The 23993-nt window shown below is 50.3% G+C and overlaps 1 protein-coding gene across 1 annotated transcript in view; it reads left to right on the top strand.

Moving 5' to 3' along the window:
* Positions 1-302: 302 nt before the first annotated feature.
* The window catches only part of LOC106981807 (uncharacterized), a 68297-nt gene continuing 44606 nt past the window's right edge, over positions 303-23993 (top strand). The window contains exons 1-3 of the mRNA XM_053209153.1: positions 303-328; positions 870-1232; positions 2392-2682. Of these exons, the coding sequence (XP_053065128.1) occupies positions 303-328; positions 870-1232; positions 2392-2682 (680 nt within the window). The remainder of the gene's footprint in view (positions 329-869; positions 1233-2391; positions 2683-23993) is intronic.

Raw genomic sequence — 23993 nt, 5'->3', positions numbered from 1 at the left:
GTCAAGGGCAGACCATATAAGGCATATTAGTAGTTGCCAAGGGGGAAACTGATCTTAAAAGAGTTTACTATCTAGAAGGACCAAGAAGACAACTAACTACGAAAATAACTACAGATCCATCCATGTGGATAGTATTAATGGCCATAAACGTCATAAAGAACATGCTCCCAGAAAGCCATTCCTTCTGAATGGGGAAAATCAGGGGAAAAGGTATCCGAGTGGGTCTTAAAGGAAAGATGGAATTTCTATAGGCAGAAATGTGAGATTGGGGGCAAAGGAGATATTCTAAAGGAGGAAACAGCATGATCAAAGATGGCAGCGGGTACAGGTAATCACCAGCTGGGAATCCTGCTGTCTTAGGGTATCTGCAGAGACGGTTCTTAAACTGATGTTCAGGGCGTTTTGAGAAGTCTGCGAATGCCCTGACTATCCAAAATTGCGTATGTATGCACATGGACTATTTTGGAGAGAGGGCCCACACCTCTCCTCCAATTCTCAGAAGGGGCTGGATCTGAGAAAAGTTTAGAAAACAGCACTCTAATTCTCCCGAATTAGAATTCACAGGTGGGCTGGAGGCGTGTGTGTGTGTGTGTGTGTGTGTGTGTGTGTGTGTGTGAAACAAGCACGGTTGGGAATGACCGGTGCATACCTGGGATCTCTCTGTAGGCCCAAGAAGGCCTTGGAATGCTAGCCTCACGAGCTTCCTGCCCTTTGCCACCCCCCGATTTCCCACCCCCATTTTACAAGAGCAGTCACCACTGGCACCAGGGTCTCCACTGCCCTAGGAGAAATAAAGGAGGCGAGGACCGAGGAGCAGGGGGGAAGAATTCGGGAGTCATGCAAAAACTCTGAATCGCCTTTGGAGACAGGCTGGGAGGGGAGTCGTTCCGCCCTAAATCTGGAGACAGTCAGTGGGCCCCGCAGGTTCCCCCCCCACCGCCCCACAGCAAGGCTTCGGTCAAATTCTGGGAATTTCCCAACCCGTCGGCAGGGCTGCGGCAGATTTTCCCGGACGCGAGCGTGCCGTGCCCGCCGCGGCCGCTGGGTGGCGCGGCGCCGGGCACCGAGCGTGGGAAGCGCGGGCGCGCGGGCGGGCTGAGCTCACACTCCCGGGAAGCGGCCGCGGCGGAGCCGGGGTCCGCAGCGGCTGCGCATCGCCCGCCTCCCGCCGGGCGCTCGGGGGCTGCGAGGTGGGCTGAGCGGTCCCCCGGGAGGGAGGAGGCCGGCCGGAGGTGAGAGCGGGACCCCGTCAGGGTGTCGGGGAGTGGAGGGGGGGGGGGAGTCACAGCGCGCCAGGCCTGCGGACGCTGTCCGAGGGCCCCGGGGCAGGGAGGGGGTCCCCGGGGGCGATGCCGGGCGAGGGGGGGTGGGCTGGCCGTGCTCGGCTCGCGCCCCACCCCCGCTGCGGCGCGGCCTCCGGGTGCTGCTGCCCTGGCCGCGTGGGTAGGAGCAGATCGCGGCCCGAGCAGCCCCGGTCGGCCCCCGGGCTCTGGGGCCAGGGCTGGCTGGGCGGGGGAGGTGGCGGAGCAGCCCCCTGGCCCCGGCGCGGCAGCCCCTGCCCACTCCCACCTTGCGTTTCTCCGCTCCGCAGTGGGCGTGGTGCCCCTTTGCTGCAGAGGGGGCGCCCGGAGTTGAGGAAGGCAGTGGGGGAGGGAGAGCGCAGAGACAGGTGGTTGAGGGGGCGAGGGCTGGTGCGCCGAGGCTCGTGATATTAATGCGTATTTCTTTCTCCCCCCTTCCTCAGGGGGCGCGGAGGTGCGTGTGGAGGAGGCGGCGGGAAGGCCAGAGGCATGGCTCGGGAGAGAGGGCAGGCTGCCGGAGGTGCCACTGGGCTCCGGCTCCGATCAGCCCCCCCCACCCCCACCCCCCAAATTAATAAAGTGGGTGAGGTGGTGAGGGTGGAGGAGTTTGATGAACACCTGGCCCCGAACTGCCCCGAACTGCCCCCAGCCGGCCGCCTGGCTCCCGCGTGCATATCCGGGAGCCGCATACTCTGAGCACTCTGCAGAGGCCGGGGTGGTGGGGGGTTTGGTGAGGAAGCCCTCGGTTAAAGGAGCTGCAGCAACTGAGTCAGCTCCAGAGATAGGGGTTTTGGGGGGCGGGAGGTGAGGGGAAGTCTCCAGGCCTACAGCCCGTGTTCATAAGTGGTGGGAGGTGGGGTCTGTAGGGAAACAGGGTAATGTCCTTAGGACTCCCCCCCCCCCACCCCTCCAGCTTTGTTCAGAGCCACAGACCAAAATTCCGGATTTGGCGTTTGCCACATGTGCTTATTTCTTTTTTCTTTCCCTTTCGGTTTATTTTGTTTTGTTTTTGTTTTTGTTTTTTTGTTTTGTTTTGGGGGGGGGGTTTGTGTTTTGGTTTTTTTTGTTTTGTTTTTTTTTGTTTTTTTAGAGGAACTGCAAATGACAGAGCAGAGGGACGGCTGGCCCAGCCAATCCTGGAGCTGCTGCAGCACTTATTCCCCAAACAAACACGTTCTGGTGCAAGGACAGAGAGGAGGGGGCTGCTGGCTCACGCGCCCCCCCGCCCCCGGGGACCACAGCCCCCTTGCTGCTCCTGTGTGGGAAGGACAGCCCGGCACCTTGGGCCACACGGACGGAGGCTGCCCTGGGCCAGGGTGAGTGATGATGGTGCTGCAGCCCCTCCCTGCTGCCCAGCGTGGGAAGAAGAATGCAGAGCCAGGCAAGTCTCTCTCTGTGTCCTCTGGGGTGGAAGGAGCGGGTATAGACAGGGCCGGGGCAGCCAGCTTTGGCATTGGTGGTGAAAGCCTTTACCTCCAGCCCCTTGGGTTTGGTTCCACCCCTGGCCTGTCCCTGGCACTCAACAACTGTGGCTATGTGCTTATTGGTGCCACCATGTTATATAACGCTTATATAATCTCCCAGGGTAAGCGCTGTGTCTCCGCTCTCGGGTCACGCCGACACTGTGTCCCTGTGGGAGGCAGGATCTGTGGAAGCTTTGGGGTGGACCTTCTCCTCCACTTGGCTCCTCCTCCCGATCCCTGGCGTAGGAGGGAGGGATGGGAGAACTGGGACCCATCCACACCAGCTGCCTGGGGCTCAGAAAGAGGAGTTGACTGGGCGGCCTCCTCACCTTCTTGCTTCTCTAGGCCCCCTTGTCCAGAGAACTGTCTGGTGGAGTGGATGCCCTTCTTGCGTTTTGAGGTCAGCATTGGTTCTTGGGGCCCCCTGGCATGGCCGATGGGTGTGGTGAGATGACCCCTAGGATGTGACAGAAGAATACGCGGTACATAGGGTTGGATAGAGAGAGGCAGAGATTAACTCTGCTTTGAGGTTTATGAGCAGAAGTGATTAGAAGGATGGTAGTGGCCTTAGGAGAAATTTGGAGCAGGCCTAGGAGCTAGGGGATGGTCAGGGAAGGGTGTACAGGGAAGTGGATCAGACAGCAAAGATAAACATGGTGTTCTTTTACTGTACTCTCCACTGGGCTGTCCCTGGTTACCAGGGCAACAGAAGCAGTGATGAAAATCATGCCTTTCGTTCAGTGGAAAAATCTAGCTCCTCCTCCCGCCTCTTCCTTCTCTAATCGCCTGCGACCCATTGGGAGGTTGATGGCTCCAGGGATCAGAGACCCCAGTGTATCCCCATCAGGCCCCCCATTCCCCAGTGTTTTAATCATCTTGCCCCTTCCAGCATCCCTTATCTCCCCCAGAGCTCGGCAGTTGCGCAGGAGTTGGAGTGGAAGGAGGGGGAAGGGCACGGACGTCATTGCAGGGCAGGGCGAGCAGAGCGTGGGCAGAGACGTGGATGCAGGAATGACTGGCGCACGAGGAGGGTCGGGCACTGATCAGCTAGATGGCGCTTGTTTCTGGGGTGGTAGGACCCGGGGGTGGGAATAGTGGGTGAGGGCCCGCAGAGCCTAGCGGCCTAGGCTTCCCATAAATAGGGAATAGAAGGGCCTCAAGGTCTTTTTTGGGGTCTCAGCTCCCGATGAAAACCAGGGTTCATTCATTTAGCAGGGACTGGGTTCCTACCACGTTCGGTAAGGTTCTGGGAGCTGGGAAGACAGGACTGGCCCTTGACCTTGGAGAAATTGCAGTGGATAGGAGGAAGGTGGGTATATAGGGGAAGATCAGCCTGGCTTTGTTACAAGCTTGGAATCTGGGACTCCAGGCGAGGAGACTCGTGGTGTTCCAGACTGGAAGTGATGGATTAGGGTGGAGCCTGAGGGAATGCAGAGGGAAGAGTCTTTCAGAGAGCCACTTTGGCTTGTGGCTAGGTCGTGGGGAGAAGATGCTAAAATTTTGAGCCTTAGCGATTGACAGAAAAACCCGGATTCAGGCTTCTTTACAGGAACATCACGTTTGATTTGATGTTAGGCGACCTGCCTTCAAGACCACGGCCGTCCAAATTGAAATGTTTATGGTCAGGCAAATAAAGTTTGCAGTGGAAGCCAATTCTGGGAAAAGAACTTATAGGGAATTGCATTACCAAGCCTCGAAGGTGTAGGTCGCTGAGAATGTATGCAGGGAGAGTGAGCCCAGGGCCCTGGGCATCGGCCTAGAATTGGGCGAGGCTGTATATCTTGTACCTGTTTATGATCCCAGCGCCCGCCCAGACTGCTGGACCTGTTTCTGCTAATGAACACACACGTCTTCTATCAAACCACACCCCTTTTTGAAGTTCAGGTTTCTGTTTAAGTTTCCTTCTCCCTAGTAACTATGTCCAGGAGGCTATGTCCTGGAAAGATAGATAAATACGCTTATTTCTCCACTCGTTCTCCTTGACCTTTGCTGTGCCATTCACTTATAGATTACTGAGAGGCCCCAAGTTGTGCCTGCTATAGCCACGAGCCATCGGTCTTTAATTAGCCTCCACCAGCAAGACTGTTTGTTCTGGTTCCTTCCCAGTCATCACTCTAGAGGAGTAAGAGCACTGCACAGAGCGTCAGGAGGCTTCTGCCAGCTACGTGGTCTCGGGTGAGGCACTTCCGTTTCCAGGACGTAGTGCCTAGTCTGAGCGGTCTGGTTTCTTCCATGTCCAGAGCCTTCGGATTTGACATCCGAAGCTTTCTCCACCTCTGCCCAGGTTTCTGGTGCCGGGCAGGCGTTTTGACCGAGCTGCGCAGATTTCTCTGATGCTTTGTGGGAAGGAGTAGCAGAAATGGAGGCCTGCTCTCTAGGGTAGACCCCTGTCTCCAAAGTGGGTGGGTGCCCTCCAGAGGGAGTGTGGCCCTTGTCCCTCTTGGGAATGTGGAAATGCGGGAAGAGCAGGTTTTCCCAGTCACCAAGCAGTTGGCAGGCTACAGCCCATAGGTCAGATGCCTGCTTTTGTAAATAAAGTTTTATTGGAACCCAGACGTGCCCATTGTTTATGTATCGTCTATGGCTGCTTTCCCGCTAGGTTGGTATAGTTGAGTGGTGCAACAAAAACCATATGACCCGCAGTCCCGAAATACACTGTCCTGCCCTCTACGAAAAACTGTGCCGTAGACCAACAAAGTGCTTAGATCTCCACTGAGATGCTTAATTGTGGCCATTTCAGAGTCCTATGGTTCTTGAAGATTCTGCATCGGGCCTTACTGTGTTATCCCATGAGAGGATGATATGGCAGTTGAGATAGTAGATTACTGGAATCAACCCAAAGATAGCCACCCTGTATCTGGGAAATCTCTTTCATTTTCATATTTCATATTTCCCTCGATGCCTTTGATTTGTCACTTCCAGCCTCACAGCCCCTTGTAGTGCCAGGGCCCTTAGAGATGCATTTGCAGAGAGCCTGCAGCCGAGCCTAGTTTGTCTGCCTGAGCCTGGCACTCATCCACTCTGTCAGAACAAGGCCCTCTGGCTTGGGGTTCGTAGGGTGTGCATCTGTGCTGGCTTGGGTCCGGAATTAGTATTCAGGGCTCTTGCGGCCAACACTTACGGTGTCCTCTTGTGTCCAGGTTTCCACCCTTTTGACCCAGTCCTCAAACCAGAGTCTTGGTGAAATTCTTGGTTAGGAACAGGACAAGCCACCCCCCTCCCCCCTCCCTACTACAGGACAGCCGCACAGCAGTTGCATCACTGCTGGTCTGTGTTGGGATAGGAAGTGAGACACTCTCGTGGCCAGAGGAAACCACGTCCTGGGAACGGCGTTGGGGGGTGGGGGTGACTGAGGTTTATTCCCATTGCAGCTGGAAGGGAGGAGGCTGGCAGTGGGAGGAGGGAGCAGACAACCCAGAATAGCAAGCCAGAAGCTGAGCACACTCAGAGCTGCTTTTAGCCGGTACTGGTAAGCCTGGCCCTGGGAGTCTTCCTTCACACCTCCCTCCGCACATTGTCCCCAGAGGCTGGCTCTCTGACTGTTCTCATCCCCCCAAGAAAGAAAAAAAGAAAGGGTCCTCGTCAAAAGCCCTCTCTAAATACCTTTCATTTGTAGAGCTTAGGGTGACCCTGTCCTGCTTGGACTTGACCCAGTGTTGACACTGGTGCACTGACTTGGGGAAATATTTGTTTACCAGATATTTATTAAGGGTCTGTTACGCGTGGGGCACTGTATGAAGCTCAGAGGCTGCCAAGGCAAAGAAAGGATTCACAGTCTGGTCTGAAAGGCACAGGGACCGTTGAACCCATTTCAATATGATCTGCACTGGAATCTAGGCTTCTAGAGAGCGTATCCGTATCTGTCTTGTTCATTGCCGTCATCCTGGCGTGGGGTACCGTGCTTGACACACTTGTAGGTGTGCACATGCTTAATTGGTTGACCCGTCCTGATTTGGTGCGTCCCGGAAGTGTGCAGGAGGTATCTGAGTAGGCAAGTGGAGGAAGAGGGGAGCTCACAGCAGCAAGCGTGGCCGGTTTGGGGGAAGACGGGATGTTCCTGGGCCTCCTGGTGGTGTGGGTGCAGTTAAGGAAAGAGGGAACGCCCTGTGGGAATGGGAATCCTTGGGCCTCAGGGGACCATGGGAAGGGAGGAGAATGACCTAGGACAAGGTGGCAGGACAGTGGCAGCCCACACCATCGGAGAAAGCAGAGGGCTGGGGGGGCTGGGGGGGGGGGAGGAGAACCAGCCAGTGGCAGGGAAGGGGAAGACTGGGGAGGGAGAGTAGGAACTGTGAGAGAAAGCACGGCCGAGTCTCCAGGCCCAGGTGAAAGCAGAGTTGAAGCAGGTGAGTCCCAGATGCACATGATGGCAGTGACAGAAAAGACACGTCTCAGCCCCATTCTGTGGCTCTTCAAAAGACCGTGTCCGGGTACGACCCCCATGATACCACATTTCTCTGCAGTGGGGCAGATGTGGGGAAATTAGCTGTAGTTTGAGATGATGGTTACCCTCTAAAATTCTTACTATGGAAATTGCACACGTATGTGAAGATACAGCTAGTGTGAGAACATCCCACGTTCCTGTCACTCAGCTTTAACACGTAATCAACACGTAGCCTGATTTTATTTGTACCCCACCCACCTATTCTTTATTTCTCTCTCGTGTGTGTATATATGTGTATATATATATATATATATATATATATATATATATATATATATTTGTTGTTGTTGTTTTGTTTTGTTTTTACAGCAGATCCCAAACATCATGTTCCATCCATAAATTCTCCAGTGTGGCTCTCTTAAAGCATAACCCAGTCGTCGTATCCCCCTGAAATATCACTGGTCTCCCCCCCCACCCCCCGCCCGTGTTTACGTTTCCCTGCTGGTCTCAGGTTTTTAACAGTTTTGTTTGAATCCAGTTCCAAACAAGATCCACACATCTCATTTAGTTGATGATTAATCTCACGTTGTCTGTTAATAAAGATTATGGGCATGCTTAAAATAATTTATGTTTTGCAGTTCTGCCTTTTAGATTTATTTAGCTGCCCTGCTCTGTCTCCCTTCAGCTGCCATCAACAGCTTTCCTGAGTTCTGTTGAACCGTGTTGTGATTCCTGAGCATACTTCATTATTCTTCTTGTCTTTTTGTCTTTGTGGTTTAATATAACTAGTCATTTATTCCCTCCTTCAGTAAGTGCTTCTGGACAGCCTGCTTCGTGCCAGGCGCTCTGCCGGGCTCTGAGCATGCAGCTGTGGAAAGAGAGCGTCCTGGGAGCTTACAGTCCAACCACATGAGAGCGGTTTGGGTCCACCTGTTGTCTCCTGCCCCACGTGTTCACCCCAGCTGAGTTGGGTGACCACGAGGTCACTTGTGTGCTGTCAGATCTGCTGTGTTCTAGGGCTTGGTATTCGTGTTCTTGTGTGGTCACTTATGTGGCTGATGAGAAGTGCTTCTAGAACTATCCAAGAAGTCGGGTATGTTGCCTGTGGGAGGCATCTTTCATAGCCGTGTGACCGGGAGTCTAGGAGTATCGCCGACGGACTTGGCGTGGATCCGTGAACACTTGTGGCCTTGAGTCTTTATCTCTAAGCAAGTTAAAATGGAGAGGCTGCTTTCCCTGGGGGGTAGTAGAGAGGCCGAATGAAACATCTGAAAGGTGCTCTGAAATGTTGAAGGGCTCAGCAGATACCAAGTGGTGCCGACACGTTCTTTGAGCAGGTTGGCTGTTTCTGTGACTCTGTGAAGGTCAGGCTGCTTGGGGACTTTCGTCCAGTCTGATGAGGTCACCTGCCTAGGTAGGTTCACTTTCCCAGTTTTCTCTTCTTTGCCGCACAGTTGAGTCCTGGCTAGCCTTGCTGTCTGAGAAGCAGACTCTGATGCTACTGTTCGGGTCTGTCTTGCTAATAAAGCTATTAACTTATGTGCATCTCTCTGTGTAAGTAATAATCAGACCTGTGTTGGGTCCCTGTGACCCTCTGATTTTGAGAACGGTCTGTGATTCTTGTATTTTTTTCTTCCATTTGCAGTTTGGATGCAGCTACGCTGTGGTTCACGAATTAGCATCTGAGCCTTTAAGAAAAAAATCTTCGTTAATAAATTAAATGTATTCCCAGATATAAAGACTAGTATTCTTTCACCTCTCCTAGATATTTTATCGTATACTTAAGATAATAGTACAGAGTATATTAAATATACCATGATATATATAATTCCTGTCACTGAAGGATTCATAGGTTAGAGTTTGAGAATACTTTTTTATTATTTCCAATTAAGCAGTCTTTAATTATTTTGATCGTATGGCTGTGTTGGTTAAAATTTTTGAACGGATCGCTGTGTCTATGTGTTTATAATTTCTATACAGTATGCCGTTGCCATACTAATACATTATATATGTTATAAAATACAAAATAAAAAGAATTTTTTAATGTTTATTTTGAGAGAGAGAGGGAGAGAGAGAAACAGAATCCAAAGCAGGCTTCAGGCTCAGAGCTGTCAGTACAGAGCCCAAGGCAGGGCTCGAACTCACGAACTGTGAGATCATGACCTGAGCCAAAGTCGGATGCTCAACTGACCGAGCCACCCAGACGCCCCCAAAATAAAAAGAATTAAAGGAAGTTGTGCTGCAGTGTATTCTCTGCCTTCCTCCAGCATGAACCATTCCTGGTCCTGGTGGAGGGCAGCTCACACTCTGTCCCCACCCCTTCCCACATTCAGGGCATTACTGCTCTCACAGAACTTCCCTCTCCCCCTGGCATTGCCAGTTGTCCGCCCTTTCTACTGGATTGCTTCCATGTGCTGTTCTTTCTGTCTTCTTTGACTCCAACCCTTCCTGTTCCTGCCCCTTTCTCTGTCCCCAGAGAGTCTTTGGTCCTTGCAGACTTCACTTCCTCTCTTGATTCCCCCCAACTCTGGGTGAAAGTGGTCTTGACGAAGCCAGCCGTGACCACCATGTTTCTAAATCTAGCCCTGGCTTCTTTGTCTCGGTCCTAGTAGCTCCGGCAGTTGGGCACATCTGGTCGGACCCTTTCCCTCGAAGCGCTTTCTTCCCTTGGCTCCCAGGCCATGAATCTCTGGTTTTGTGCCTGTCTCATTGGCTGTTCTTTTGTGGCATCTCTTCTCTTGACCTCGAAACATGTGCCCATTCCTCTCTATCTTCTGTTTCTCTCTGTCACCCTCTCCCAACCCATGGCTTGAAATACAATCTGCATGAATGATTTCTAGAATTTGCTTCAAAGTAATCCTGGGAGATAGACAAGATTGACCATGAGTTGTTAACAGCTAGATCTGGGTGATGTGTACCTAGGGGTTCCTTGTACTGTTCCTTCTGGGGTTTTTTTTTGTTGTTGTTTGGAATTTTCCATAATAAAAAGTTTAAAAAATCTATAGGCTAGTGACCCCCCCCCCATTATTTGTCTGAAGCCCAGCCCTTCTCCTGAAGTATAGAGCTGTGTGTGTATCCATCTGCCTACTTAACCTTTTAACTTGGATGTTAGTAGGCATTTCATGCTTACAAGTCCAAAACTGAACTGCTGATTTTCCCACTCAAATATATTCTTCCTGTGGTTTCCCGTCTTGGTTATGGGAATGCCATCCTTCCAGTGGCTCATGCAGAATACCTACGGTCATGCTTGACTTAGCTCTTTCTCGTACATTTCTCATTCAGTCCATCAGCAACTCTTGTTGACTCTACCTGCAAATATATCTAGAATGTGACCCATGAGAACTGCTTCTACCGTCTTCGCTGTTGGGCAAGCCACCATCATTTGTCACCTGTTTCTTCTTTGCCCCTTACAGGCTATATAATCCTCAGTAGGCAGAAGGATCCCATGATACAGAAGCCACATCATACCCTGCCATGCTCAAACTCCGCAGTAGCACCTTGTCTTGCTCAGCGAAAGCCATGGTTGTTGGTGTGGTGTAGAGGACCCCGTAGCTTATAAACACTGTCCAACAGAAATATAATGTGAGTTACGCACGGGAGCCACACGTGTAATTTGACATTTTCTGGTAGCTGAATTGGAAAAGGAAAAGGAAACAGGTGAAATTCATTTTAATAATTAACCCGCGGGGAGGCTGAGTGGCTCAGTCAGTTAAGCGTCCGACTTTGGCTCGGGTCTTGATCTCGCCGTTCGTGAGTTCGAGTCCCGCGTCGGGCTCTGTGCTGACAGCTCTGAGCCTGGGGCCTGCTTCGGATTCTGTGTCTAAACTCTCTCTCTCTGCCCCTCCCCCACTCACGCTCTGTCTCTCTCTGTCAAAAATGAATAAACGTTAAAAAAAATTAAAACAGAATTAATTAACCCGGTGTGTCAAAAATACTTGCACTTCTGGTATAGATATTACAGGGTTATTCGCACGAAGTCACGCTCATGGCACATCTCAGTTTGGATTAGCTCTGTTTCTTGGGCTCCACAGCCTCCCGCGGCGAGTGGCTCCCGTGTTGGAAATGCACGCCTCTGTGATCTTCTGTGTCCTTATCTCCTACTGGCTCTTCCTTCTTTGACTTTGTTCTGGCCGCACTGGCCTTTTTGCGGCCCCTCAGATAAACTAGGCATTTCCTGTTCTAGGTCCTTCTATTTGGGACGCTTTTTCCCAGATAGCCCTGCGGCAGAGTCTTACTTCCTTTGGGCCTGTGACCAGATACCACCCTTGCGGTGCCCGTTCCGCACCCACACGTTTGTTGGCGCCTCCTGTATCCCTACCCTCCGGTGTTTTCTCCCGAGCGCCATCACCACTTAACACACTGTAATATTTCTGTTACTTTGTGTATTTTCCCTCTCTCCCTGCTGGAATCTGAGCTCCACGAGAGCAGGGACTTTTGTCACTTTCGTTCACTGCTGTATTTCCACAGCCTGGAACAGTGCCTGGCACGTGTAAGAGATAGGTGGATGTGGTTGAAGAATTAAACGGGATGAATGATCAAGGAGGATTCTTTTTTAGCAAGCACCGTTCGGTTGAGTGCACGTCACCGTGTGGTGTCATATTTTTGCAGCGTAGCAGTTTGAAGGCCTAGTTGAAGTCAGGGTATTTTGAAAGAGACCCCTTTATAAAGAGGCGATCATGGGTGCAACTTATAACATAAATGGATTCAAGACCCCTGAAACGCTGCATTTCATTCATTTCCTTGGGTCATTTTAAACCCAGCTTGAACATCCTGTTGCAAGGGTGTGCGTAGGTACGGCATTTTGGAGATGACGTCCTTACCTTGAACGCGGTAACGTCGTCACATAATGGTCGAAACGATTTCCAAACGCCTGCTTTTAAGATGTTCTTTCTGTGACGTAAGTCTCTTTCAAAAAGTAAAGGTTTTTTTTACCCAGTTTTTAAATGTCACCTTTACCTTGAAGGGACAGATTAAATATTTGTTTAAAAACATTCATTAAGTGGCATTCTACTGACAGGCGCTCCCTGCAGAAGAGGTCAGCAGATTTCGGAGCTGTGATGTTTTCTGCTTGAAAAAAAATACGTGTGATTCCTCTTTAAGTTGAGCACCTCTTTCAGGGACTCTGCCGTGAGATAAGCAGTGACCGTGTGGTCAGATGATTTGTAGCCCTCACCCTCTCATTACAGAGGGCTGTTATTTGTTGTATGGAGGATGGTACCCTTAAATTTGCTTCCCCAGGTACATGTAAACTGTATGAAAGTACACAGTCAGCTGGGGGTACCACTGCCCATTCTTTTGTGTTCGGATCTCCTACTCAGGCACAGGATGCCCCCTGGACCTTTAAGTGACAGTGACCACCGGGCACACAAATTGAAAGAATTCACTGGTGTCGGTTCACATGTCAAAGAACAATAAGATTTAATTCCCTATTTTCAAATAAAAGGAAATACAGACATCCTAATCATTTCTTCTTCGTCCTGATGGATCTTGTACTTGCCTCATCCAACACGGTTGTTGGATTGTTGGTTCTTCTGTATTAACCTTGTCTCTATAACTCTCATCCAGTTGGGGACTGGGTCTCCTCTTTTCTGTTGCTCCTGGTACCTAACAGGGCTGGGTTTCACCAGTATCTACGGACTGAACGGTGTTGGGGAATAGATCATTCTCTGACCTCAGCACCTTTGTTGGACGGCAAAGTCCGGTATCCAGATGTCTTTGGTAGCTGCTACAGCCATTTCTTTAACAGTATCAAAGGCATTGGTGGCATTAGGGAGAACAGCAGTGTAGTTGATGCTTGATGAGTCTTGATGCCTCGTCTGGTTCTGACAGGTAGCAAAAGTGGCAGCTGCGTGAGGCACCGCCGTGCTGTGCGGTAGATGGCCGTGCTCAGGTGCTGTTCTGGAAGTGGGCTGGCAGAGGTTGCTGGAAAAGATGGCCAGGATAGCTGGAGTAGCCAGCTGTCTTCTTAAAGCGTGGTGATACATCTTTAAAGCATCGTGGGATGTCTTCCTTCAGCTCACCTAGATGCTGAAAATGTCTGTGCAGGTCTGCTCTTCATCCGTGTTGACAGTCTAGGAGGTATGTCAGCTGGATGTGTTCGCTTGGAGTTGACTTTCCGACTGCTGTGACCAGAAACGCAATTTAAAAGATGAGCGGCTGGAAGGAGAGCCGCAGACCGTCTCAAGAACAGAGGCCCTGGGTATTTTCTGCTGCGTGGGCCACCTCTCGTGGTCCCTGGACCCCACATTGGCGAGCAAGGCTTGTCCCCGGCGGACCGGTCTTTGCTACTTAGATAACTCACTACTCCATCGGCATCTGTTCATTGATGCACATCTGTACAGGGCCTCCTGGGTGAAAGAGTCTACCGTTCCGAATGGAGTGGGGTGGGAATGGGACAGGAAGGAATATGCCAGCGTGAATGGGACAGGGTCTCTGTCCTCAGGGAGCTAATGGTTAGTGAAGGTGCCAGGCACCCGTGCTAAAAATACAAGACGAACATAAAAGGGATGTGAACGGAGTACAAGAAGGGGATTTATTAGCCAGAGGGGGCGGTTGGGAATTGGAAGATGTCTCTTGGAACATGAGGAAGAAGATCTTGTCCATCTTGCTCTTAGCTGAATCCTCGGAGGTGCTTCGTTCCTGCCAGGTGCTCAGTAATTACGTATGTGTTAATCGTTGGGTATTGAAGGAGTAGGCCTTCACCCGAAGAGGCAATGCAAAGTCCCGGGGGTCAAGGAAGAAATGACTGCTTGGGAGAAAGTAGTTGGTGTGCTCTGAGGAGGTGTATGTGGCAGAAAGTGGGCCTCCGTATTGCAGAGTTAAGGGCAGTCTCCGGAGGGCCTCTACCAACTTCCTAGGAATTTGGTGGTGGTGGTTCTTAAGCTCTTTTGCACCAGTACTCATTGGGAGTTGCATGCAAATGAGTCTCTTTCTCCAAGAAAACAAAATATCATAACAGCACGTGGTCTGGCCTATGCCGTCAGAGAACTCACAGATCCCAAGTTACAATACCGTGCTGTCAGCCGGGGGTCTGTCCGGGCTCTTGCTGAGATCTCATCATGGGTAGGAGGCACTTGTTTTTCCCTTGATGCACACATTCCAGGTTTTCAGGGCACCGACGGGCGGCAGGCCTAGTTGTGACCCCGATGAGCTCAGGGAAGCCGTGGAGAAGAGGGGAGAGGTCTCTCTGTGCACTGACGTAAATGGAGAGATCCAGCATTTGTTCCGTTTAGCAGAGGACAACAAGAAGTGTACCTGGGAAAAAAATCGGGGGAAAAAATGAACCCTTATAACTTACTAATTTGGACTATGGGATGCTTATGCTAACTTTTTTTCTGTGACGCGGTTTCCAACGCAGACACCCGGCCAAGCAGTAATTACAGATATAGAGAGGTAGTGTTTGCATTTTTTGGGAACAGCGATTGCGGAAGGGAGTCATTAGAGTTTCATGTTACCATGGTACAGGGTCCAAAGAGCTCCTTAGCTGTCCCGATCCATCCGAGAGCTGCCTGGAGGAGGAGGTGGCGAGATTTCACGGGCTGCTTGAAAAAGCTGAAAGACTGGGCTGGGGGTAGTTTGAAATTGGATTGTTCTGTTCTCCTTGTCATAAAAAATTCCTGTAAAGAGAGTATCTGTGTACCTTCAGTTAAAAAATAAATTAATCAGACTTCCCGTCTGCCAGGAGTTTGTAGTGTATCTGATACACAGATAGGATATTTGGAGATTTGAAAAACCCGACGTGGGCAGCACGGTGTTGACTTTTCTGCCTGTGCGTGTCGTAGGAAGTTCGTCCCGTGGAGGTGCGGTGAGGCCGTGCTTCGTTCTGGTGAACAAGGTTGATTGAAGACCAGCCCTGTGCGTGGCCATGCTTGATGCTGGCCAGTAGCGGAAGGAACCATCGGAGGTGGAAGGGGAGCGCCCTTGAGCTCCCGCATCCAGAGCAAAGCAAGGAGCAGGGTCGGGGACCCTTGGGAACAGCCATTGCTCGATGCAAGCTCTTCCTCCCCTCTACTCCCCCCCTTCCTCCCCATTCATGTGCTTAGCGGGATTTTGCTTTGTGAAGAGGTTAGTCTGTGAGTGAGTTTTTGGGGGGCTCCTGGGTGGCTCAGTTGGTTGAGCGTCTCACTCTTGATTTCGGCTCAGGTCATGAACCCAGGGTCGTGGGATCGAGCCCCGAATCGGGCTCCCTTGAGCGTGGAGCCTGCTTAAGATTTTTCTCTCTTTCTCTCTCTACCCCTCTCCCCTGCTCACACTCTCTGTCTAAAATACAGTACAATACAATACGATATTTTTTTCAAGAAGAGGCCCTCCTGTTTTTCCCAGAGTTGTGTTCAGACTTCAAGTCCAGACACTTTAATGGGGAGTAAAATCAGTTTAATGGGTTGAGACCAACGTTTTTTTTTTAAAGGTCATAATAGAAAATATTAGACTGCATGGAATGTGGTAAAGAGGAGTATGATTTTGTGAAGGTTTGTTTCAGTTTTATACATTTCATATTTATGTATAAGTACATAGTATTATATGCTTACATATCCGTGTCTCAGAAAGTTCACATGTAGTATACAGGATCACCTTGTAAACTTTATTTCTTACTGAGGGTCAGGGTCCAAAAAGTTCGAGAAATGGTCCTGGAGGGATTTCTCAGCTCTTAGGGTAGACAGTGGGTTCCAGCCGCTTCCCTGGAGGCCATCTCTATGGTGACAGATGTGTGAGAGGGCTTTTTTTTTTTTTTTTCTTTTTTAAAGAGCAGCAGATTCAGGCTCCCACAGTGTGACCCGGGCTTGTCTGTGGCTGCTCGTCCACCCCTGCCCCCACTCTCCTGTGCCCAGTGTTTCCTGCCGCGGGGTGGGGTGGGAGGGCAGGGAAACCTCACCAGGGGATGGGAGCAGAGGTCACCCTCCCCTCTGTTTCACCAGGTATCATTCCCTGGAGTGCAGCGTATTCAGCCCCCTGCCTCTTCTCTGTCTCTTGACTTTCTTAGCTATGTCCACACCAAGGTCAGGGCAGGGAGAAGGCCATCTGAAAATGCTGTTCTGCCCTGTGGTTCATTGGGTGGGGATGTTAGAGTTCACACGATCTGGGGGAGATTCTGGCACAGTGGAATGAGCCAGCCCAGCCTAGTGATTTCACTTGGATTTGTTGATTCTCTGCCTCCATCTTTCCTCCAAAGGAGAGGAGTCTTTCCTGGATTCTAGCTGCCTCTCCTTCCACCAGCTGTGCCAACCGGCCTGCGGAGTGCTGACCCACTTGTCGTACCTCAAATAGAGGTTTAAATTAGGACCTTTAATCTGTAAGAGGCTTACAGCCTGTTGGGTGGCCAGCTGCTCTAGACTCCCATGGGGCAGAGCTGGGCTTTGCCTGGCTGTTGTTGTGTTTAAGGAATCAGGGGGTTGATGACTTCATGTCAGGAATAACCAGACGTATAGACTCACTTGTCAAAGGCCAGGGAAGCAGGGTCTTTGGGAAACAGAGCTGTTTTCCCAATATCCCTTTTGCCGTCAGCACTCACACAGGCCCTGGCGGTGGGTGGGTGGGTTCTCTTGGGATGGAATGCTGTAGTGGTATATCCTTGTAATGATAGAGTGGAAAGCCCAGAATTCCATGGGGTTTGGGTGCTGACCTTGCTTCTCCTGGGTACTCAGCCTGGATGTGGAATTAGTTCTGCTGGCTCTACCTGTGTTTCCATTCCACAGATATTTATTAATCAAGAGTCGTGTGCCCAGGGTGGTGCTAGGTGCTGTTGGGAACACACAGAAGCATGAGAATTGGAGCTTCCCCCAAATTGTTCATTGTCTTTTGGAGGAGACCAGACTAGTATATATCAAAATGTTCGTTCATCCGCCAGGCAGATACTTACTTGGCTGGAAGCTGTTCAGGGGAACAGATTATTGGGTTCCAAAGTAAACGGCATGGGGGATGTATTTTTGGAGACCTGAGCAGGGAGAGAACACCAGGGTGGGCAGAGCTGGGCCCTGAGTGGGGAGATTAAGAAGGATGGGAGAGGAGAGGACATTGAAGGTAGGTAGGAGCAGCGAGAATAGGCAGGGGGACTGGGTGGTCCTCTTCCAAAGGGCAGGTGCCTGTGGAGCCCCCCAGTTCTGGAAATAGCCCCAGTTTCGGGCCTAGGCACCCTTATTCTTTGGATAACATTGAGACAGCTCTTGGGTTTCCTCTCTTTTCTCCCCCTCTTTATCATTATAACAACGAGAAGAATGATTCCTAGCATTTATTGAGCATTTATTGCATACCACTGTTCTGTATGCTTTTACGTGGATGTTCTCATTAAGTCTGCCCAGTAACACTCTGACGTAGGTGTTAACGTATTATTATGTGCATTTTACAGCGGATGGCACTAAGGCATAGAAAGGTTGAATAACTTGCCACGTCATGTGGCAAGGAAATGGTTGGGTCAGGAGTCCCCCCAGGGCAGCCTGAAGGCAGAAACCTGTACTCTTAACCCGCTGGTTCCTGAACTTGTCTGAACATTGGAATCGCCGGGGGATCTTTTAAAATTTCCAAAGCCGGGGCCAATTACATTACACCCTACACCAATGACATCAGTCTCTGGGTGAGGGGGGACTCGGGCATCAGTACTTTTTGAAGCTTCCCAGGTGATTCCAATGTGCCACCAGGTTTAGAAACCATTATGTTAACCTCTGAATTTTTTGGGGGGGGGCCTTGAATATTTGATTGAATCCATTTTTATCTCCAAGACAGGGGGGGCCTTCCCTCCAGGCCTGTCTGAAGCTCGCCCATGGTTCTTGAGAGAGTGACTCCAGCCTGTTTTCTGAGGGAGCAGGACCCGTTGCAGCCCACGGCATCTGGGACCCCACCTAGGTGGGCTGGACTGGGCAGAGGGAGGGGTGTTCTCCTGGAGGGGTGCCTCTTCTCTCGGAGGGCCGTCTTGGGGCAGAGACACTGTCAGAGCCCTGGAGACCTTCAACTGTGGTTTCTCACGTCTTCTGCTCCCATGGGCCCCTGACTTCAGCGGGGAAGGGCGAGGGTCACTTGAGGGCAGATCTCTTCTCAACGAGTCCTGCTCCTCTCCGCCTGTCCCCGGGTGAACCTGAAATGGACACGAGGAACGGAGTCGTTTGGGTGGCTGGGAACAGCACTAAATTTAGCAAAAGTGTAGCTGGTGGGGGGCTGGCCTGTAGTGAGCCAAACGCAGCCCGAGTGGACCAGATTTATAGTCAGCAACGCAGCCAGCGTCGTCTCTGCTTGGGCAAGTCTGTGGTTATACAGGATCTTCCCGTGTCTAGAGCCCGGAAGCTTGTCAGCCTGTCCTGCAGGATCTCCCTGACTCTGCCCCCAGGAGGCTTGGCTCCACCCCCGCTGCCCCTGGGGATCTGGCTCCTTCGTCCTTCCCTCACGTGTCTGGAATTCTCACTTCAGTATGTTAGCCGTGGCCTGAAAATTCTTCCATGCCTCTTGGCAACCTTGATTCCCAAGGCCCTGGAGGGCAGACATGAACTTTGGTGGATTTCTCTTAGGGCATCTGGCATGTTAGGATACCTTTTGGTCAAGGTTGTGGAATGGAGCAAAGAGTTCATTCACATGGTCAGTTGAACAAGGTTTTAAGGGTCTGAGAGGCCCACTGTCTCCACTTAAAGTGAATCACGATGTGGAGTGACCGTGGGTGGGCCGAAAGGCTCGTTAATAGTTGGGGATTTCTTTGGGCGCCTTATTTTCTGCCCTGTTGGGGCCCATTTCTGGAAGGAGGTGGGTTTCGTGGAATTGGAGACTGGGGGTCTGCCGGTGACAGGTTATCTTCCCCTCCTGGATCTCCTTCTTCCCCTTCTCAGATCTCATGGTGGCAGCTTGCCTGGGAGAGCCGCTGTTGCCTCAGGGCCCTGGCTTTGATTAATGACCAGGCTACATTTTCCCAGCCCTTTCCAAAGTGGACAGTTGCACTTTGGCCAGGGCTGGGGTCTTGTCTGCGTGACATGATTTGTTAGCCTAAAGCATCGGTTCTCAACCAGGGGCATTTCCCCAGGGGACTTTTGGCAAAGTCTAGGGACATGTTTGGTTGTCACGATGGAGGAGAAGGAGGTATGTTATTGGGGTCTAGTGGATAGAGGCCAGGGATACTGCTAAATGTTGAGGGCAGTCCTCCCCACAACAAAGAATTAGCCAGTCTGGAATGTCAATACCGCTGAGGTTGAGAAACCCTGGTATACGGGGGACAGTCTTATAGGCCCTTAGAGGCCATTTCTTCCAGATCTGTGCTTCTGTTGGAAATGACGAGACCAAGAGCTGTCTGGCCACCACCTTCTCCCTTTGTCCTCCAGGTCCGTTCCCCCTCCCCTTAGCATTTACAGTTATATACTCTCATGTGTTCATATATATTCTTGTATATGAAGAATTCTTATATGCATTGTGTTCAGGAGGTTTCCAGGGAGTTGCTTAAACCTTCTATGGTACAGATTCTCATAGAATCCCACCATTAACGCGCTCATGTACCCTAGGCCAGTCTTATAGGCAGCATGATGCAGGTATGTCCCTGGTGCACCTAAATCAGCTATGGTGTTGGCATGTTTCGATGCTGATATCTTTGAGATGAACTTTCAGTGCAGCAGAGAAGCCCTTCCAAGCAAACCTCCTGTGGAAGGACAGGGTCTAGCCTGCCTTGCAGATCGGAGTTGTTCTTGCTAAGTCCTCTTAAACGCAGGAAACATGCTTCTGGCCTTGGAGAACATGATGTTGCTTCCCAGATAAAATGTCCCAACCTGTTGCTAGATAGCCTCAGCTGCCGAGCACATCGCTCGTCTGCCAGCACCCTTCTCCCGCAGCCAGCAAGGCTGCTTTAAGGCCAGGACAGGCCAGGAAATGCGATGTCTTCCCAAATGAGGACCTGGAGGGAGGATGGCTGTGCGTGGATTCTGGAATACGCTGGCTTTTTACGTTTCAGGACAAGCCTCAAGGTTCTTCTCATGTGACTTCGGTACTGACTCTATAGCTGTGATGTCAGAGAGCAAAGGTGTGAATGGAGCTTTTATAGTTTTGGGGGGGTGGGGGGTGGTAAGAGAAGAGGCGGGGAGTGTGGTGGCAGGGCAGAAGCCAGGGGAAGATGGACAGATACTTCCCTGGATGCATTTGGCACCCTCGCTCCCAGGTCACTCAGTGTTCTCTGTGCTCTGACATGCGCTCTCAATTTCCATGTGTTCTAGTGAGACCAATATATTTTTAGATGAGCCCAAGCCAGACAGTTAGGAAGGTAATTCTTCTTAAGGGAGTAAATACGAATGATGTTGGGGTTACCTGTTTTGTGTTTTAACTTGGAGTTTGTGGTCTCTCTCGGTTGGTGGAAATCCCTGGGAGATGGATTATATGGCAGATCCTGATGTTCTTGGAATTCAGGTTCACTGCTTCCCTTATTCTCAGATACAGGACTAAGGTGATAACTGTGGGCTCGGGAACTAGGTTCTAGATTACTGCTAGTTTAGTAGGCAGCCAGGGCAGTCGAAACCAAAAGCCTCCAAAGTCCCGGTCAGTGATGGTAAACATCTGAATGCAATGAGCAAATGCATGTGTGTATATTTAGAAAGTCCCACCCTGTCGAGAAAGAACCTCCGGGTAAGCCCGGATTGCTCATCCCAGCCACAGGTCTGAGCACACCCAGGGTCACATCCTCTTATTCCATGATCAGCTGAAGTCACTTCCTTATGTACCCAAGGCTGCCCACACCCAGCCAGTATTTCCTGCATTGGGTCAGGAAGTGCCGATCACCCCTTTCAAAACTTCTTGGTAGCTTGTAGTCGGCTACCAGCATAACTGAGCCGCCTAACATCGTAGCTACCGTCTTGCGTCCTGATCCTGCGCTTGTCTTTGGGCCCTTGGCTTCTGCTTGGACTAGCTGGCTTCCAGGCCCAGACCGACTTCAGTTGTCCGGTAGCCACTGGAAATTTAAGCCCTGGGTGGCCTATCTGGAGCTGTGTTGTCTCCCCAGTCTTCTCGATTTTCACTCCCTTCCCCCCCCCCCACCCCCCGGCCCCTACCCCTTCTGTCTTATTAAAACAATCTTATTCCTCATAAAAATTACTCCATCTTTCAACATGTATCCATAAAACCCAAATACATTCTCAAACTCTGTCTCATAGAACATAAAACTTGATAAATTAATTTGGAGTTCTAAAAACATGTTAATTTTATATGCCTTCAAAGTTTTGTAGAGTAACCTCTACCATTTACTAAAAGGCAATAAGAACGTGATCAGAAACGTATGTGTGTCTTTCATATTTTGTGAGTGGATAGTAGACACAAAAATCTATTGGTGCTGGGGAAACATGCCATTTTTCTTAGGGTTTTTATTTTTTAGTCTTTCTCATGAACTATTTTTTTTGGCTATTTTTGCATGACATGTACATTCAGAAAGGTGAACAAATCCTAAGATTTTAGCACAAAGTGTTTATAGCCTATAACCAACATGCAGGCCAAGCAAAGAAATAGAATATTACTAGACACCTCCCTCCTCTCGCCGAAAACTCCTTGTGCTTCTTTCCAGCTCCCTTCCAAGGGTAAATGCTATTTTGACTACTAAAATGACAGATTAGTTTGGTCTGCTTTTCAACTTTACAGACGTGGACATTCTCTTTTGTGTCTGGCTTCTTTCACCCATCACTTTGTTTGTGACATTCATCCATGTTGTATGCTATTGCTGCTTTCCATCCTGCTGGCTGTGTAGTATTCCATTTTATTGATAGACCACAATTTATTATCATTATGTGGCTGATGATGTTTGGACAGTGTGGGCGTAGACCCTGGAGACGAACTGCTGGATCATAGTTTTAGTAGATTGTGCCAACGCAGTTGTAACAATTGTACTCCCACTGGCAACATAGGCAAGTTCTGGCTGCTCTGTGTCTCTGTCAATATCTGGTATTATCTTCCTTTTCCATTGCACTCCGCCTGGTGGGCGTGAAGTAGTATTGTACTCTGCTCTGAATTTGCATTTTCATGATACTGGCCATTTGGATATCCTCTTGAGAAGGGCCTGTTCAGGTCTTTTGCCCTTTTCCTGTTGGGTTGCCTGTCTTTTTCTCATTGGTTTGTAGGAAGCTCTTCATATGTTGTTGGATATTTGTATTGCAGCTGTCTTCTCCCTTCAGTAGCTTTTGGTGTCCATATCTTTAGTGATATCCCCAAGGTTAACCCATATGAAAACATTGGGATTATAGATAGTACTTTGTACGTGGATCTTTTATTCTTTGTTAGTGATGCTCAGCTTGCAGCTTCATTCTGTCACTACTGACCTAGAAAGGCACTGTTGGAATATTGGTCGTGTAGGGTGGGACAGGGACTCTTGAAGTTCTCGGCATACCGAGGTGCTGGCACCTTTGGGGCCCCATAAAAATACAAATTGTACTTGCCATGTGCCATATGCCATTCTAAGCATTTTACATAGACTATCTCATTTATTTCTCAGACATGCTTATCAGTTAGTTACTATTATTACTCCTCATTTTTTAGTGGGGAAACTGAGGCTCAGAGAGGTTTTTTTTTTTTTTTTTTTTGTAATTAATGAAGGTCACATAAATAAGACTCTGGTTGCAGAGCTCATGCTCCATAACCGTTGTACTACATAGAAAGCTGCACTTCCAAAAATCAGTGTGTTATTAGCATGCCTGGAAGAGTGCCTGGCACATAGTAAGTGCTCAGTAAATACCCGCCGAGTGAAAGAATTCGACAGTGGTGAGTCGAAGTCTTCATTGAGTGGGGAAGTTTGTCCTGGCACTGGATATGTCGGCCTGAGAAGTTGTGTTCCATCCTGCTGTATGTCTTGCCTGGAGTGGTGCCTGTTGTGGTGTAGACATCACAGTGGGCATTTGTGGAGTGAATGACTCAATCACAGACAGACTGCAGCCTCTGCTTAGCAGAAGAGATGAACTCAGAGAACACCGCGGGGACCAGGGCCGAGGCAGACACATCACGGGGGGCTATGGTGATGGTCCAGGGAGAATCGAGAGCCTGGCCAGCAGCGCCCTGGTTGTGCGGCCACAGGGCAGCCCGGTGTGTGGACACAGAAGCAGGGTCCAGTGTCAGCAGGCGAGGCTGTCCCAGTTACAGGCAGTGAGGTCAGAAGAGGTCCCAGCAGCAGTGCAGGGCTGACAGGACGCAAGGTCAGGTAATCCAAAGTCACAAGGTTGTAAGCAGTAAAAGTTCAGGCTGGCAGGAAAGAGAGCCAGGGAGCGCTTGGAGGGAGTCATCTCCCGGGCTGGGTTCCCCTCCTGAATGAGGCCTTTCTTCTCAGGCTGCAGAATGCCTGCGAGGAATACACCAGACCTCGGGGCAGGGTGAACCAGAGACTTCTCCTGTGCTGGAGCCAGCAGCAGCCTTCGTGAATGTGTTGTCAAACTCTTTATTTAGCGGGCAAGGAAATTAAAGCTTAAAAATGTGAGGTTATTTGGAGCCGGTGGTAGAGCCTGCATTGGAACCAGGCACTACAGAGTTTCTCTGTTTCCTCATGCCGTCCTCAAACATTAACATGTGGTGGAAACTGTGATACCGGGGAGGAGGACGGAAAGGCTAGGGCCTTAAAGAAGGATGATGGCATATGGGGAAGAAGGGGGGGTCAAGCGCCTGCAGGACAAACCTGGAGGGGCGGCACAAGTGGCAGAATTTGGGGAGGGAAGCTGCGTGCGTGATGATCGCCATCTTGACTCCAGAACGTAAGTTCCATGAGGGTAGGGTCTTTTCTGTTTTTACTGAAGCGCAATTTACAGAGGGGTGCAAGGAGGACGAGGACTTTTTTTTTTTTTCTTGTGACAAATAACGTCTGACTTAACCATCTTCACCATCGTTAAGCGTACAGCTCAGGGCATTAAGTACATTCATGGTGTTTGAGCA

Source organism: Acinonyx jubatus, chromosome E4, assembly GCF_027475565.1.
Source record: "Acinonyx jubatus isolate Ajub_Pintada_27869175 chromosome E4, VMU_Ajub_asm_v1.0, whole genome shotgun sequence".
NCBI lineage: Eukaryota > Metazoa > Chordata > Mammalia > Carnivora > Felidae > Acinonyx > Acinonyx jubatus.
Note: the sequence above shows the minus strand (reverse complement) of the source record. Positions and strands in the feature narration are given on the sequence as shown.